The 18485-nt window shown below is 46.6% G+C and overlaps 1 protein-coding gene across 1 annotated transcript in view; it reads left to right on the plus strand.

Annotated features, from left to right (window-relative positions):
• Positions 1-12589: 12589 nt before the first annotated feature.
• Positions 12590-18485, plus strand: part of LOC136167405 (O-acyltransferase like protein-like) — a 47073-nt gene continuing 41177 nt past the window's right edge. The window contains exons 1-2 of the mRNA XM_065934995.1: positions 12590-12790; positions 14154-14238. Of these exons, the coding sequence (XP_065791067.1) occupies positions 12590-12790; positions 14154-14238 (286 nt within the window). The remainder of the gene's footprint in view (positions 12791-14153; positions 14239-18485) is intronic.

Consider the following 18485-nt stretch of genomic DNA (forward strand, 5'->3'; position numbering starts at 1 on the left):
CCGAGGCAATGTGGGGTCCTTCAAGGCCAGAGACTGAACCGGTGTCTCTTGCATTTCAAGCTGGATTCTTGACCACTGGACCACCAGGGAAGCTCTTGTTTTACTTTTATACTCCACAGTCCACAGTAATCTACATTCAATCACTTACATGAAAATTGCGGCCTCAAAGATCTCTGGCATCTTCTCTACTGACTAGTCATTTCTTTCTCCGTTTTCTTTCTCCTTGACCACGGTGGTGTCAACTATCTTCCTTCTTAAAACGTGCCTGTAACTCAAGGATCGTCCTTCCTTACAGGGATCTGCCTTCTCCCGCCTCACCTTTCTCTCTCCACCTCTCTCTGCCCGCACCTTCCCACCCGCTCCTCTCCTCGCTGTCCTGACCTTGTAAACAGAACCCCATTTTAGAAACAAGCTTCGATCCACAGACACTGCTGCGCAGGCAGGCCTGGCACCTGGGCGCTCGTCCTAAAGGCCGAGAACCAGCCGTGTGCTCGGCCCCAGCCAAGCCGTGCCACTTTGTTAAACGAGTTTTCTCACCCGTGAAGTGGAGAGCTTGTGCTTCTCAAAGTGTGAGGGTCTGCAGCAGCTTAAAAATGTTCTAATTTCTCCACTCAGGAGTCTGCTCCAGCCGAGGTCAAGTGTTTAAGCTGAATGTCCAACACAGGGGACTTTTAAGGGTTAAATCACATAAACTAACAATTGGGTAGAGAATGTTAGAATGGTAGAGAAGGAAATGGCAACCCACTGCAGCGTTCTTGCCTGGAGAATCCAGGGACGGGGGAGCCTGGTGGGCTGCCGTCCATGGGGTTGCACAGAGTTGGAAACGACTGAAGTGACTTAGCAGCAGCAGCAGAGTATGTTAAGAACAAAATGAATGAATACTCAAAATTCATCACTTCCTAATGGTCCTGCTGCATTTGACCATCATCTGTACTCTTAAAAAGTTTTTTTATTTTTAATTTATGTTGTTTATTTGGCTGCGCCAGGTCTCAGCTGCAGCACGCGGGATCTTCACTCATTCACTGCGGCACATGGGACCTTTAACTGTGGCTTGTGGGATTTCGTTTCCTGACCAGGGATCAAGCCCAGGCCTCCTGCACTGGGAGTGGGGAGTCTTAGCCCCTGGACCCCCAGGGAAGTCGCCGTCATCTGTACTCCCGAACGAGTCTGTGCGGTGGAAATGTAGGCTGTGCGGCTGCCCGTCAGCCTCCGAGCTCAAGCTCCGGGGCGGCAGGCTGGGGGCTTGAAGTCAGCGGTGGAAGTATATTCACTGCCCAAGTCAGCAGTCCCTGCGGGTCAGGACACGTGTTGCTGACTGTCTAGACTTCAGAAGTCGATGGAGAACATGTTACAAATGAAAACTTAAACTGTGTGTTATGTCTATAGCCTTCGCATTGTAAATAGCACCCAAAACTGTCATTCAGCAGAAACATGGCTCACATCCTAGACAAACGGGTGAAGTTCTGGTGTATCTTCCTCGCTTCACATCCGTATTACTCACGAAGATGGACAAAAATATCACCCACTGTTTATGTGGGGATGACACTCGTTGGTGTCACAGGCAAAATCATAGGTTGGCAACAGAAAACGAGAATTTGGCAAAAATTACTGAAAGCATTCTGTGAGCATCCATTGGCTATGTGTGGAATTTATAACAAGGAGTATTATTATTTTTTAAATGATATTTACATTTTTAATGAGACACACCTTATTTTATTTTTAATATTTATTTGGCTGTGCCAAATCTCAGCTGTGGCCTGTGGGATTTAGTTCCCTGACCAGGGATCAAGCGTGGATCTGCGGCATTGGGAGCTCAGAGTCTCAGCCACTGGACCACCTTTCTTCCTGTTTTTCCTTCCCTTTCGTTCTATCGCGCTTTTGGTTCTCCACCCCCACACCTACTTGTTTTCCTTGCTGTGTTTCTAAAATTAGATTTTAACAAAATGGTGAATTTGTTTAGTCTCTAAGCCATGTTTGACTCTTTTGTGACTGCATAGAGTGCAGTCCACCAGGCTCCTCTGTCCATGGGATCTCCCAAGCAAGAAAACTGGAGTGGGCTGCCATTTCTTCTCCAGGGGATCTTCCTGACACAGCGATCAAACCCTGCTTCTCCTGCATTGGCAGGCGGATTCTTTACCACTGAGTCACCTAGGAAGCCCTTAGTGAATATGTGATCCTTACAAAATACATATGGAGATAGAGTTATATCTATATATCCATATACCCTTTTCAATCATTCTAATCTGGGAACTTCCTGCCTTTGGCTTTATTATATATGTTCCAGAATAATGATTTCACGTCTCCTGTCTGACTATCTTAGCCTCTTCCATCTTTCCTCTCTTCACCTGGAAACTAAGAAGGGTTTATGCTCTTCTGTGTTGGCACTTGGTATACATGTTTTAGTATATAATTTAAAGAGCAGATAACGAGCAGATGGCCGGAACACACAATAGAAACACCGTTGAAAGGACACTCTGAAGCGTGTTGTGTGTCTTTGGTCCTACCAGGCACCCGACCAGCTTTTCCTGCAGGTCTCGCCATGGCTCGCACTGTTCTCCAGTTTCCACACCCCCGGGATTCCATCTCTCTCTAATCTTGTTGCACTTTCCCCGAGCCCACTTTCCAGGCCCGTAGCTTCCGCCACCACGTCTCACAAGCTACTTGGAAGTACCCTTGGCTTGGATTAGAATCCCCACTTGGAGAGTGTCGCAGGTTGAATTGTGTCCTCCAAAAAGATATGTTGAAACCCCCAGTCCCGGCACTATGGTCCATGATCCTATTTGGAAACAGGATCTTTATGGATGTGATCAAGTTATGATGGGGTTGTGCTGGACTGTTGTTCCGTCACCCAGTTGTAGCCGACTCCTTGCGACCCCATGGACTGCAGCACGCCAGGCTTCTCTGTCCTTCACCATCTCCCGGAGTTTGCTCAAACTCATGTCCTACTGAGTCAATGACACCATTTAACCGTCTCATCCTGTCACTCCCTTCTCCTCCTGCCCTCAATCTTTCCCAGCATCAGGGTCTTTTCCAATGAGTCGGCTCTTCACATTAGGGAGGGTCCAAATCCAATGACTCATGTCCTTATAAGAGGAAAATACGGGAATTCCCTGGTGGTCCAGCACTTAGGGTTCCATGCTTCCATTGCATGGAAGCACAGATTTGACCCCTGGTTGGGGAGCTAAGATCCCACATGTCGTGTGGTGTGGCCAAAAAATAAAGGGAAACATACACACAGACGCAGACACCCAGGGAGAAATGCTGCCTAACGACTAAGGCAGATGAAAGAAGGGGTGTGTTTAAAAGTCAAGGGTCTCCAAGGACTGCTGCTGGCAGATTCTCCTCCGGAGCCTCTAGAAGGAACAAACCCTCCTGACCCCTTCATTTCGGACTTCTAGTCTCCAGAACCACGGGACAAAAAGCTTCTGCTGGGTCAGGCCACCCGGTTAGTGGTATTTGTTAACACAGCTGTAGGAAACAAATACGGAGGGTTATGGCCTCTCAAAACCAACCACCCTCCAGAATAAAGAGCCATGTGTTTATTAGCTGAGATGAAAATTAAAAAAGCAAAGCAAGCAGTCTCAGGGAGGTCCTGGAACTCATTTTCCTTGCAATGTCCCAGGCCACCCATGGCCACTCCATTGAGCCCAAGCAGACCCATTTGCAGCCCTCTCTGCAGGGGAGGCCTTTCAGGGGGAGTCGATTTATATGGAATTAAAACTGCTCAGCATATTGAGGCCCCGATGTTTTCACATAATGTCTGCATTTCCCTGCACTTTGTTCCTCGGGGAGACAAGGAGCCAGACGGAGGCAGGCTTCTGGTTCCTGGGCAGCCGGCAGGGTTTTTCATTTCCTGTTTTCTCCAACCTCCTCACATCCTCGAAATCTTCCCCAAGCAGCTACTTTTGCTATAAAACTCTCTTAACCCTTCAAGTCCCTTCTCCCCAGTCCTCAGCCCTCAGCCCACTCTGATGGTTGTGTTGCTGAACTTCCTACTCTGACTGATCACCCACTCCCTTTGGCTTCATCATTTATCTCTTGGAGTGATTATTTCCTGTCTGTGTGTCTCATCCTGTCTTCTAAACACCGAGGCCTGTCCACGGAGGGCGGTCCACAGGTGGCACTCACTTGGTTAGCCAGTCAAGGCCCCAGCCTTGCCTTTGATCTCTGGTCCTCAGTGGAAGACTGACCATCTACTTGATTTAAATTCTCAGAACATTGCCTCTTTCCCATCTGGCTGTCAGTCTGGAGGGCATTTTATTCAAGGCCACCCCCTCCACCGGTGCTGAAGCTAGGGTCAGAAAAGATGCTGAAACCAAGAAAAGCTCATAATATATAAAGGGCGACAGAGTGGGCTTCACTGACATTTCTGGGCTAACTGGATTTCAAATATCCATGTTGTGGTAGGCTGAGACCTAGATCCCCAAATACCTCTCATTCTAACCCCTGGGACCTGTGAATATCGCCTTATATGGAAACATGTTGTTGTGGCTCAGTCATGTCTGACTCTTTGTGACCCCATGGACTGCAGCACGCCAGGCTTCCCTGTCCTTCACCATCTCCCGGAGTTTGCTCAAACTCATGTTCATTGAGTTGGTGACGCCATCCCACCATCTCATCCTCTGTCATCCCCTTTTCCTCCTGCCTTCAGTCTTTCCCAGCATCAGGGTCTTTTCCCAATGAGTCAGTTCTTTGCATCAGGTGGTCAAAGTATTGGAGCTTCAGCTTCAGCATCAGTCCTTCCAATGAATACTCAGGGTTGATTTCCTTTAGGATGGACTGGTTGGATCTCCTTGCTGTCCAAGGGATCTGCAGATACGTTTATGTCAACGACTGTGAGATGAGAAGGTTACCCTGGCTGACCCAGGTGGACCCTAAATGCAATCACAAGGATTCTTAGAAGAGGGAGGAAGAGGAGGAGGGAGATTTGACACAGAGGAGACGATGTGACCACAGAGGCAGAGATCGGAGCGACGTGACCGCAAGCCAAGGGACGCTGGCAGCCACCAGAGGCTGGAAGAGGTGAAGGATGATGGATTCTCCCCTGAGGCGTCCAGAAGGCACACAGTCCTACTGACACGTTGATTTTGGCTCAGTGAGTGCTCGCTTCGGCAGACATATACTAAAGATTTTGGGGCAGTGATACTGATTTTGGACCTCTGGCCTCCAAAAATGTGAGAGAATAAATTTCTGTGTCTTTTAAAAAGTATTCACCTATGTATTTATTATTCATTTGGCTGTGTTGGGTCTTAGTTGGGGCACACAGGATCTTTGTTGCATCATGCAAGATGTTTCGTTACAGGGCAGGGACTCTCGAGTTGTGGCCCTGGGGCTCAGCAGCTGCCGTGTGCGGGCTTAGTTGCTCCTGAGAATGTGGGATCTTAATTCCCTGGCCAGGGGTCAAACCCGCATCCCCTACATTGCAAGTGAGAAGTGTTAGTGGCTCAGGCGTGGCTGACTCTTCTCGACCTCACAGACTGTAGCCCACTAGGCTCCTCTGCCCATGGAATTCTCCAGGCAAGAATACTGGAGTGGGCAGCCATTCCCTTCTCCAGGGGGATCTTCCCAAATCAGGGATCAAACCCAGGTCTCCTGCGTTGCACCAGGCAGATTCTTAACCACTAGACCACCAGGGAAGACCCAGTTTCTGTGGTTTTAAGCCACAAAGCTTGTGGTGATTTGTAACAGCAGTCACAGGAAACTAATATACACACTCTTCTCCTTGTTGAAGTCCAAGTTTACCAGTTGCCACACAAGTTTACAAGTTTACCACACAAGGTGGACTGCCAGGGGACTTTTGCAAAGAGCCCGATTCGGAAACCTGGATATCAAATTGACAGCACACTCATATCTATTATCTGCAAGGAGATCCCTGACTACTGATGCTTAGCATTTTGTGTGCATCAGTCACAGAGCAAGGACTACTCAGTTCTAGTTTTAAAAAATCTCCAGTGTAACACAGTCATCGGGTAGGTGCTTAATAAATATTTTCTGTAAATGCTGAAGATGACTCACGCTTTCAGGATTTGTGTGTGGCTAAGCATTCTAGAAGCTTCTGCTGCCTTTACCTTCCTCATATAGATAGATGCATTCGTATTTTAAAATGTAAGATCATTGACCAAGGTCTTTCTTTCCTCCATTTAAAGCCACAAGTTGATCAATTCTGCATTTTAATATCCACATATCATTACCAAGAAAGAAAACGTGTCTGCCAATTAAGCTCAGCAGAATTGTTTTTAATCTTTTGGAAATGAAAACTTGGAACAACCGCCATGTGATCTGAAGTAGCAGGTGGAATTAATCATTAGTTTATTCTATCCCTCCCTCCCATGAAAATCACAGTGTATTGAGATCTGGATGGGGGCCCCTGGGCTGGCCTCTCAGGAAACTAATCAAGGGTAAGGCAGGAAAAGGAAAAGCTGTCCATTCGAATTCATAATCAGAAAGGAAGAAAATCTAATGGGAAATGTCCACAGCATGCAAAATAACCTCAGCGAGAAAACCATAAATCCAATCCATTTACGAAACAAAACACCGACTGGAAAGAAAACTAGAGTTTAATCTTCTCAAATGAAGAATTAGGTATCTCTGTCCTTCAGGGACTCATCCAAGGGTCAAGACAGGCTCTTACAACTCCAGATCCTTAAGCTTTAGGCTACCGGGTTTGGGATACTTAGTGATGAAGAAGGGAATTTGGAAATTATGCAGTCTATTTCTAATAAGGGTCTTCCCAGATGGCTTAAGCGGTAAGGAATCCGCCAGCAAGGCAGGAGACACAGGAGATGCAGGTTTGATCGCTGGGTCGGGGAGATCCCCTGGAGAAGGAAATGGCAACCCACTCCAGTATTCTTCCTTGGAAAACCCCATGGACAGAGGAGTCTGGTGGGCTATAGTCCATGGGGTTGCAAAGAGTCTGACATGACTGAGCATGCACACATGTGTTTCTAATAAGTACATCCAGTTTTATTCTTGACACAGAGAAGAACTTACATTTGTGGAGCTGGATTTGGGGCATTCGAACTTATGTTTTTCAAAATTTAAGGCAGTTAATCCAGTGAATGTTTACTGACCTTCTGGTCTGAGACATCCACGGATGAAGGCACAGCGCCTCTGTCACAGGGGAGACAGCCAGCGGTGACAGGCCTTCTAGCGTGATGGACTAAGCAAGAGTCTGGGCTGCTTCCTGGAGTAGACCATCCCCCGGCCCAGACTCACAGGATGATTCAGCGTTTGAGGGGCAGACAGGAAGGAGGGACATTCCAGGCAGAAAGACAGACAAGTGCGGGCCTGGTGCCTCCTGTATAGTGGAGCAGAGGAAACAGGCGTGGGTGTGGGACGATGAGCCTGGAGAAGCAGGTCTGGTCACGAAAGGCCTTTTAAACTGAGCTCAAGTCTGGAATTGATCTAAAGAGCATAGCAATCAAGCCTGACTGCACAGAGCATCTCGGGGGAGCTTTTTTTTTTTAGGTCTGTTATGACTTTTATTTACCAACAGTGACCCGGCTAATACAACATAATTTGCAAATACAGTTGCCCTCCAGTAATTGTATTTTGTCCTGTACTTCTCGATATTGTACAATTACAATCATTGCTAATTAAAAAACAGAAAAAAAAAAGGGGGGGGGGGAAGCTATTACCTAAATGGAGCAACGTCAAATAAGATGCAAAAAAAATTATATCCTGGGAACTTTTGAAAATACAGTTAATGCCCACGCCTATCCCCTGACTGGTTAAGTCACTCTTGGTGAGGATGAAGCCTGGGCCTCAGCATATGTTAGGAAGTTGCTCCAGGTGATTCTAATGTCTGCCCAGGATTGAGAATCCTGGCTCTGGATAAGAGATGTGCCAGGTTTTTCTCTAAAGAAGCAGATAGTAAATATTTTTGGCTCTGTGGGCCATCCAGTCTCTGTTGCAACTATTCAGTTTTGCCTGCATTAACAAAGCAGCATTGATAATACATAAACAAATGAGATGGCTGTATTGCAATAAAATCACGTATAAAAATAGGCAGGGCCATAGTTTACCAACTCCTGCTCAAGATTATGGAATACCTGTGAAGAGTTTTTTAAAGTACTGATTTTAAAATTTCTGTTCATATTCTATTGTTTATACACTCCATGGGTTAAATAATATGCGATACTCATAATCATCGGTCACTTGAATTTCCTTCTCTGAGATTTGCCTGTTCATATCCTTAGCAGATTTTCAATCAGTCACTTTGACTTTTAAAAAATAACTGATTTCTAAGGTTCTTTATATGATCTGAATACAATTCTTTTCTAAATCTATAATTTTATTTATTTTTGGCTGAGCTGGGTGGTCTTTGTCACTGCGAGCTGGCTTTCTCTAGCTGCGGCGCAAGGCCTTCTCTTGCAGGGGCTTCTCTTGTGGGGGAGCCCGCTCTAAGGCGTGTGGGCTCAGTGGTGATACATGGGCTGAGCTGCTCCTCACCATGTGCAGTCTTCTCGAACCAGGGGTTGAACCTGTGTCCCCTCCATTGACATGAGGATTTTTCGCCCACTGGACCACCATGGAGGTCCTGAATACAATTTTTTTTTCTGAATACAATTCTTTATCCAGGTTATTAATACAGTAGATACATCCTCTCACCTTTTAACTTTTGTTCAAGGCGCCTTGGAGGTGTTGTAAGGAGGGGAGGGACATGGTCAGTCTTGTGATTCAGGCAGTTTAGCTTAAAAGATGATCACTGGCTGTAAGTGACCGTGGGCGCCGGCTCTAAGGTTCTGAGTGTGGTCAGAGGTCAGGCGAGTCATACCCACAGGAGGGAAAAGGGAAGAGTCAGTTATACTCATTCCAGCGATAACCCAGAACCATAAAAAAGAGGCCAGTGACAGCAGACACCCACGGCTGAGCCCCAGCGGCCAGCGCAGCAGGACCTGTCAGGAGAGGAGGGGGTCACGGGGACGGTCAGGTTGCCTTCGTCAGCTCAGCAGGGCCCACCTTCCCAGTTATGGCCAGCAGGTCTTCAAAACAACACACTGCTTTCTTAAAAAGCACTCACGTGAGCACAATGCGGTTCCTTCAGCCTGATTTCTGCATTAAATCTCAGGAGTCCAGTTATCAGCAGAAACAGAGACAGAAATGCCAGAGGAGCTGTGTAATTTGCCCAACGGTATTTGGGGTTTTCTCTCCACTCATTCTAAGGAAGATCAGTATCTTTAGTTACAGATGAGAACCGACAACCAAAACAGGGTCTTTTTGTGCATTTTAGAGGGCAAAAAGGTGTAGGTTAAGATTAAAATGAATTTGAACACACAGGTCTAATTCTTTTTCGCTAGTTTGAATATTCAGCTCTGATTCTTGCTAGCAATTAAAAAGAAGTAGATTTGTATTGCAGTCTATACTACTCACCATCTCTGCGCTTCAGATTTCTCACTGTCCTGTCACTTCACGATGTGACTCTGGGCAAGTGACTTGACCTCCCTGTGCCTCAGAAGTTGGCATTGGTACAAAGCCATTTTAGCACATGTGTAGATTTGTGTAACTCATACCACAATCAAGACACAGAGCTATTCATCACCACAAGGACCTACCTCTTGTTACCACTGTGTGGACATGTGCGACCCCCTCCCTCCACCATCACTAACTCCCCTCCACCACCATCACAACCCTTAGCAACCACGTATAATTATGTGTGTTGTGTGTTAAGTTGATTCGGTAGTGTCTGACTCTTTGTGACCCTGTGGGCTGTAGCCCGCCAGGCTCCTGTGTCCGTGGGATTCTCCAGGCGAGAATCCTGGAGTGGGGTGCCATACCCTCCTCCAGGGGATCTTCCCCACCCAGGGACTGAACCCACGTCTCTTACGTCTCCTGCATTGGCAGGCGGGTTCTTTACCACTAGCGCCGCCTGGGAAGTGATAGTTCTTCCAGAAAATAAAAAGTGTGAAAGCTGCCCAACTCTCTTTATAAATTTGACTGCAACTTTGATTCCAAAACTAGAAAAGAGGGGAAAAATGATTAGAGAGAAAGAAATAAGGCCATAGAACTTTTGAGAAAGTTCAACAAAATCTCCAGGTACCAGAACAAATTACAAACAAAAATCAATAGCATTTTTCCACACAAGCAACAAGCAGTTGGAAACTATAATTGAAATTAAAACACCAAGGAAAACAGCAAGCTATACACTATCTAGGAATGTTTATGTAAACTGTTTTGTTGTTGTTTTTTTTTGGCCATGCAGCTCGGCCTGTGGGATCTTAGTTCCCCTACCAGGGACTGGACCCATGGCCCCTGCAGTGAAAGCATGGAGTCTTAACCACTGGACCACCAGGGAAAGTCCCTGTAATCTGTTTTAAGGTTATCATGGAAAAACATAAAATTATAAATAAGGACACAAAAGATGATTTTAGTAAGTTGTGCAATGTCCAGTGATAGCTTGATACAAAAATGATGTCAGTTTTCCCCATATAACCTATAAATCTGAAGCAATTTCAACCCTTATTCTAGTTGGATGTTTTGAAGAACTCAATTTTTTCCTGAAATTTTTTGCAATTTCTAAAAATTTTCTGAATTTTTCTGAACATGAATTTTCTGAAATTTGTATGAATGACGAGCAGTTCACAAACACTAACTGGCTCAACTTTGCAAAGATGACCAAAGGCTTAATACTCAATATACTTCAAATCCGAAATAATAAAAACCATATGGTTCTGGTATTAGAACCAGGACTGGCTTCATAGACATGAGACCTTTGCAGTCACACAGGGCCCACATTTAAAGGGGCCCCATGCTTTCTTTAATGTGATTTTCTGTCACCATCTTGAAATGCTTAATTAATTTTTAAACAAGAGGCCCTGTATTTTCATTTTGTATTAGCCCTGCAAATTATGTCATCAGTCTTGGCTAGAACAAAGGCTGTTCAAGACTAGAACAAAAATTACGGTCTCAAAAGCATGGATTTCTGTCAAATAAAGGATATTATAGATTAAAAAAACTCCCAGATAACTGAGGGTATTTTTGATGACTCAGGTAGACAAGGACCAATATACAGAATAATTAGGAGCTCTTGCAAATAAAAAAAAAAATTCATTAAGAAATGGGCAAAGAATACAAACAGGTACTTTACAGAAGAGAAAACTGAAATGGCTTAGATATTTTGAACAAAAATAACCTGACTTATTTGTAATTCAGTTCAGTTCAGTTGCTTAGTCGTGTCTGACTCTTTGTGACCCCATGGACTGCAGCACGCCAGGCCTTCCTGTCCTTCACCAACTCCCGGAGTTTACTCAAACTCATGTCCATTGAGTCGGTGATGCCATCCAGCCATCTGATCTTCTGTCGTCCCCTTCTCCTCCTGCCCCAAATCTCTCCCAGCATCAGGGTCTTTGAGGAACAAAAATTTAAGCAATTGGATATCGTTTTATATCTATCAACCACCAAACATGGGAAAGCTGTACTCCGCACTCCTGAGGATGTAGTCTGGGGCAGTCACTCTGGGACACAGCCTGGTGGGATTTTACACGGCGTTTGTGAACCTTGTGATCTGCCAAGCCCAGTCGGAAGGGCGTGCGTGCTAAGTCACTTCAGTCGTGTCCGACTCACTGTGACCCCACGGACTGTAGCCCACCAGGCTCCTCTGTGCATGGGGATTCTCCAGGCAAGAATACTGCAGTGGGTTACCATTCCCTTCTCCAGGGCATCTTCCCTACCCAGGGAGGGAACACGAATCTCTTACGTCTCCTGGTCTCCTGCGTTGGCAAGTGGGTCCTTTACTACTAGCAACACCTGGGAAGCCCCCACAGGGTGTAAATCTGAACTAAAGCCTCATGTAAGTTTATAGGGGGACACGCATGAGGACTTCGTTCCCGTGTTTCTGTGGGTTACAGACCGTCTATGTGTCCACCAATCAGAGAACAGTGAAGCCTAAGATGGTGATAACTCAGAAGCTCTGGAGTGGATATGCACAGTAACACCATAAACAGTACCCATCTGTGGAAACAGGAGGTCTGAAGCACAAAGTCTTTTACAGAAATTACAAATAGACTTAAGGAAAACAAGAAAACCTACAGATGAGATGATAGATATCAAACATAAAGGTTGGAGGAATTGGGGGAAGGAAAAGAGAAAGGGAAAGTTGAAGAAAGAGGAAAGTAAATGAATTATTTAAAATGAAGGGGGAAGGGAAATATACGAGCACAAACAAACCAAATAAGAATTTTATAGGACCAGGGCTAAGAAAGCCATGAACTGTGGGCCTTGATCACTGCACTTTTTTGCTCCCAAGATTAAAAACGGAGCAAACAAACAAAAACCTCTCTCCAAAATAAGGTCCTACGAAACTGTATACAAAAATTTTTTTTTAAGTATTTTCTCCTGGTTGTATAGAGAGAGGTAAGCTATCAATTTTAGTCACATCTTTCTTATTCCCCCAGAGCATCTATTTTATAAAAGAATGCAAACTTCATCTTTCTAGCAGCAAATCACGCATGACAGCATGCACCGTGGTCCTCTGCCGTGAACACGGGGGCTGCGCACGGAGAACGCAGGCTCGCGAGCGTCACCGAAACACACGCTCGCTTCCTCCTGGGGTCCTCTGAGCTTCAGAGCTTTGGACGGGGGCGGAGCGCTGATGAACTCACTGGGAAGCGGCACACGGACGCTCACGCTGCCCACTTCTGCTTGGAATGCAGTGTACGACTCGGTGGGGAAGCTGGGCAGCGACGTTCTCGGCGGAAACGCGCACAGGCTGGGCGCCTACAGCGAGTGCCTCTCCGCCCGCGCCCCGGCCGGCCGCTTCCGGGGCCGCTACTGCCAGCTTCGCGGGGCGCAGGTGAGCCGGCATCTGCGGGGCGCGAGGCGCGTGACGGGCGTGTGTGTGTGTGTGTGTGTGTGTGCATGTGGGGTGTGTGTGTGTGTGTGTGTCTGTGTGTGTGCGTGTGTGTGCGTGTGTGTCTGAGTGTGTCTGTGTGTGTGTGTGTGTCTGAGTGTGTGTGTCTGTGTGTGTCTGTGTGTGGGTGTGTGGGGTGTGTGCGCGTGTGGGGTATGTGTCTGTGTGTGTCTGTGTGTGTGTGCATGTGGGGGGTGTGTGTGTGTGTGTGTGTGTGTGTGAGCTCAGTCTGTGTCCGACCCTTTCCGACCCCATGGACTGATTGCTTATCTTCATTCAGAAAAAAAGCTATTAAGGTGTTTTGCAAAAAGTTGAAATTAAATTTTGAACGCTTGGCAGAAACTTTCTTGCACGTCCCGAGTGTGGAGGTACAGCAGATAGTTGTCCGCAGGCCAAACAGGGCTTCACGTGTTCCTCTCACCGCATGCAAGACCCCTGCATGATCTCTGTGGGGAACCCAAGGTCAAGTCTCAGCCGATGTTCCCGAGCGTTAACTGCTTACTCACCGGCAGTGTTTGGAATACCAAAGGGAAGTGGACTCCGCATTACCCACAGCCCTTTCCTGGAAACAGAGCTCCAAGATGTGAATCTGAGGTTGTCCTAGCAAATGTGTTGGGCCCTTTATGAATGCATCGCTAAGTAGGGTCACAGGGCTGACTATCTTCAAATCATGGTAATTATTTTACTTCTGGGGGGAGAAAAAGCTAGGAACACACAACCTCTTATTAATACAAAGATATACTTCATGCATGCCATACAACACTAAAAGAAAATGCATTACTGTTTGGCTAATGACAATAGCATAAAATAATGACACAAAATCCAAGCTCTCTGATGTTAATGCTGTAAAATGGTCCTACAACGGTTAACCTTTGGAGACACGAAGGATAGCACCCAGCTCCTTTGGTCACACTGAGAATTTGACACTGATGACTTGAGGGTTTAATCAGTGAGTACAAAAGTCATATCCTGTTTTCAAAGCAAATTAATGGCTTTGGTATCAGAACAAAAGGTCAGACCTATACAATCCTGTAAGTTACGTGCTTAGAAGAAGCATCCCAGCAATTTTTATTTATAATTTGATCTTTGCGTTATTGGGACTGGCATTCTAATTATTGGCTTGATGTATTACTACAATTTTTACTTGATACATGGTGTCTTGCTACAAAAAAATGGCAAGTTGCTAAGTTTGTTGGAAATTGTACCAATTAACTCAATGACCTGTAGTACAGGAGAGAGAGGCACTGGGGCAGACTATCCCACACCGGAGGCTGCTTTTTAAATAATCGACTGCATTAACCCTTAGAGCCACGACGGAGCTGACTACAGCGTGGGGGTGTGTGTGCCCGATTCTTGCGCTGAAGAAGACGTGAGTGCCGTGGCTCAGATGGGTGAGTGCCCGAGAACCCGGGGACACACTGCTGGCTCAGCAGCAGATTTGAAGACCCCCCGCCTCTTGGAGCCTCTTGGGATTGAACCAAGCTCTCATCCTGATAAATTCAATAAACCGAGACTAATGGAGTTTAGGGACCTTGGGAGTGGCGGTGGAGGATAGGAAGGGAGTGGATAAGAAGAAGAAAGACATTAAAGAGAGGTAGGAGCTGAATCTTTATGTATTGATAATAACATTTTAAGCTTAATCTTCCCTCAGCTGTCAGGTTAGGTCTGAAGAAAGGCACTGGGTGGTATCTGGTTTCCACACTGTGCGTGTTCTTTGCTGTGGCCCAAATGCAGAAGTAGGTCAGGAGCCAAGGCTGGCAGGCCATTCTGAACTGGGATTGTGTGAGGCCCATGTGTTGTGATGGATTAGCGTTAAGAGGCCGGCATCTGGTTCTGGTTGTCACCTCCCAGCTGTGTGATCCTGGGCAAATCACTTCATCTCCCCCGGCTCCAGTCCCTTCCTCTTTGCAGAGAGGGGTAGACCCTGGCGTTGAGTCTGGCCCTGACTCTCTGCAGCCTTACAACCCCTTCTGCCCTCAGCCCGAATGAAAACATTTTAGTCCACATGGAAGCCAGCTTGTCTTCCTTGAACTCTTTCAAAATTTTCAAAGGAAAAGTTTTAAAACCTACAATTTCTTTTACTGCCAGTGTCTGCTGCACTTAACCTGGTTATCTGAATAAGGACTAATGTGACACATGGGAAGGAGAACACGGTTTCTCTACGCCCAGAAACTTCCAGCACCAAATGTGTGGGCTTCCCCGTCACACTCTGCAGTTGTGACGCTGAGTATCTAACGGTGGTGCTGACCCCACAGATTAAGGGCTCAGTTCCGCAGAACGGTCACCCGCTTCAGATGCCAGTTGTAAGGAGTGGGTCCCGAGGTCCCCCATTACTTCCGCCCAACTTGCCTGCAAATCAGGGGACCCCAGGGCTCTGATTTGTTCCCCACATCCTCTCTGGGGCTTCCCAGGTGGTGCTAGTAGTAAAACACCCACCTGCCAGTGCAGAAGACATAAGAAATGCAGGTTCGATCCCTGGATCGGGAAGATCCCCTGGAAGAGGGCATGGCAACCCTCTCCAGTGTTCTTGCCTGGAGAATCCCATGGACAGAGGGCTACAGTCCTTAGGGTCACAAAGAGTCGGACGCGACAAAGCAGCTTAGCAAACACATTTCCTCTCTGGGGCGGTTCCTCTGATTCATTCCCCCAGTCAAACCCTCCCCACATTTGATCATTTGTTCTAACGGCTCACAGAACTCAGGAGAACACATGACCTGTTATCACTGATTTATTGTAAAGCATGGGACCCTGTTCCCCGTTAGGAACCAGGTCACATAGCAAGAGGGGAGCAGAGAGCGAGGGGGTGAAGCCTCACCTGCTTCGTCCCATCGCTCCCCACCTGAACCCGTGCCCCCCCACTCCAAGGAAAAACTGTCCTCCAGGAAACCGGCTTCTGGTGACAGAAAGGTTGGGGACCGCTATTATAACGGACAAAACCCAGGAAGAGCCACAGGGGAGAGATGCAGAGGGCGAGGTGCGGGGGAAGGGTCATAGAAATGATACACCTCTCAGGGTGCCCACCCTGCCAGGCCCTCGGGCAGTTATCAGCCTGGAAGCTCTCTGACCCCCTCTGTTTGTGCAGGGGTCCACCATGGAGGCATGATGGACTCCATCCCTGGCCGTTGGTGATGACTGGTCCCCAGGTCCACTCTCTCCTCCCTGGAGGATGGGGACAGGGCTGGAACCCCAATCCCAGCTCATGTTTGCTTTCTGACAACCGGCTCCTCTCCTCCCGCGGTCACTGCGGGAGCCTGGACTCAAGTGTGGTTGAAAGGGGCCGATGATGCATAACAACAGATGCTCTTCCTGCCCACCACTCAGGAAATTCCGAGGGCTTTAGGAGCTCCCTCGCAGGAACAGGGGGTGAAGACTGAGTATGTATCTCTTATCATGTTACAATGTCACACACATTATTAAAAGCCTTTTTAAAAAAAAATATTTATTTGGCTGTGCCAGTTCTTAGTGGAGGCATGCAGGATCACCGATTCTCGCACCATTTGAGCTCTTAGCTGCCGTACGTGGGATCCGGTTCCCTGACCAGGGATTGGACCTGAGCCCTCTGCACTGGGAGCTCAGGGTCTTAGTCACTGGAGCCCGGGGAAGTCCCCCAAGAAGGAGTCCTCTTTAAAATAAAAAATGAATTAATCTGTATTTGTGGTTGCACTGAGTCTCCGTGACTTTGCACGGGCTTTCTCCAGCTGTGGCGAGCAGGGGCCGCCCCTTTTCACAGGCAGCGGCTTCTCTGGTTGTGGCGCTCAGGCTCCAGGCCCGAGGGCTTCCGTAGTTGCAATGCTCGGGCTAACCAGCTGTGATGCACGGGCTTCGCTGCTCCAAGGCGTGTGGAATCTCCCCAGACCAGGGACTGAACCCGCGTCCCCCGTGTTGGCAGGCGGGCTCTTATCCACTGCGCCACCAGGAAGTTCCTAAAGGCCCTCTTTTAAGTGTTGATATTGCAGTCAGCTTTTAAGAATTTTAAACTGTCCTCTGAATTTGCTTCAGGTACGTTACCTCTCTATCCAAACCAAATATTTCAGGTGGTATTAAAAAGAAAACCATTGTGCCTGTATGGTTCCTTGTGCATTACAGTAGAACCTTGTTGCTTATCTATTGTATTTGTAATAGTTTGCATCTGCTGGGATCATGTTCTTAGGTTCGTTTTTTATTTGATCATTGCTAGTATATAGAAATACAAGTGATTTTTGTGTTTTGGTCCCATGTCCATAACCTTGCTAAATTCATTTATTATTTCTAGAGGGTTTTTAGTCTAATCCTTAAGATTTGTTATGTACACGGTCATGTTATCTGCAAAAAGAGATATTAAAGTATTATTTACTTTTTAAAAAAAAAAAAGAAAACTAGTTGTTATATATCAAGCTTAAATTTCAATTCTTGTTGGATAAGCTGTAAATATCCTAGAGGCCAAGATAGATTTTCAAAGTTGTTATTATATTAGCATATCTAGTGAATACTCTCTAATGAGTTAATGGTCGTTATTATTCAGAAATTCATCAGTTAGTCTAGTTTTCTGCCTAATGTTAAGCTTTTTAGCCAGAGATGATATAAGAATAGAATGGAAGGTTAGAAATTGCTATCAATACCAAGATGTTTTGATGATTCTCTTTGAAGAACTAGAGAAAGGAAGGGCCCTGCTTAGTGTGAGCACGGCTGACTTTGGTGAACGTATTAGTGGAACTCTCTGCCAGGCTGTTTATCCAGCTTCTGCACAGAGGCAGCAGGTAGGAATGGGAGCATCTGAGCTCAGGGGAAAAGGTCCCCACCTGGAAAGCATTTACTGGCTATTCCTTAAAGGTTTTTGATGGAGTTGCCAATATTTCCGCTACAGACATGGTAGAAACCAGCTCAGCAGAGGCTGGCTGTGCAGACTTTATTCATCTAAAGCAGGAGGGCAGGGAGTCAACCCAAGGGAAGACCCTGGCAGACAAACCAAGACGAAATGAGCCTGTAGTACAGCAGAGAGAGGGGAAATATTCTGGGCAGATGAGAACGTATCGTTTTTAGGCAAAGAACTGCATAGTGTGGCCGCCGTTTGTTGATTTTCAGTCACTGAGTCATGTCAAGTTCTTTGCAACTGAGCATGCCAGGCTACTCTGTCCTTCACCATGTCCTGGAGTTTGCTCAATTTTCTATTGAGTCAGTGATGCCATCCAACCATCTCTTCTTTTCTTACCCCTTTATCCTGCCCTCAATCTTTCCCAGTCTCAATATCTTTTGCAGTGAGTCAGTTCTTCACATCAGGTGGCCAAAGTATTGGAGCTTCAGCATCAGTCCTTCCAATGAATATTCAGCATTGATTTCCTTTAGGATGGACTGGTTACCTCCTTACTGTCCAAGGGACTCTCAAGATGTTATAAAAATTTTAACCAACAGACTTCATGTAAGTTCCTGAGAATGAAAACATGGAGCACCAGAAAGTGTAGATAAAATCCAGGTGTGATCATCACAAGCCTAGATTTAGGCTAGTTCCCTAACTGTCCACTTCCGTGTGTTTTGGCACCACTACTGTGTTCTGTTTCCAAGGGGCACAGGTAGCAAAGTACCACCAGTGGGTGGCTTACAAGGGTCAACTACCTCCGTCATCATGCACTATTCTTCCCTGGGCACCTCCCTGTGTCCAAAT

Source organism: Muntiacus reevesi, chromosome 4 (genome assembly GCF_963930625.1).
Source record: "Muntiacus reevesi chromosome 4, mMunRee1.1, whole genome shotgun sequence".
Classification (NCBI taxonomy): Eukaryota; Metazoa; Chordata; class Mammalia; order Artiodactyla; family Cervidae; genus Muntiacus; species Muntiacus reevesi.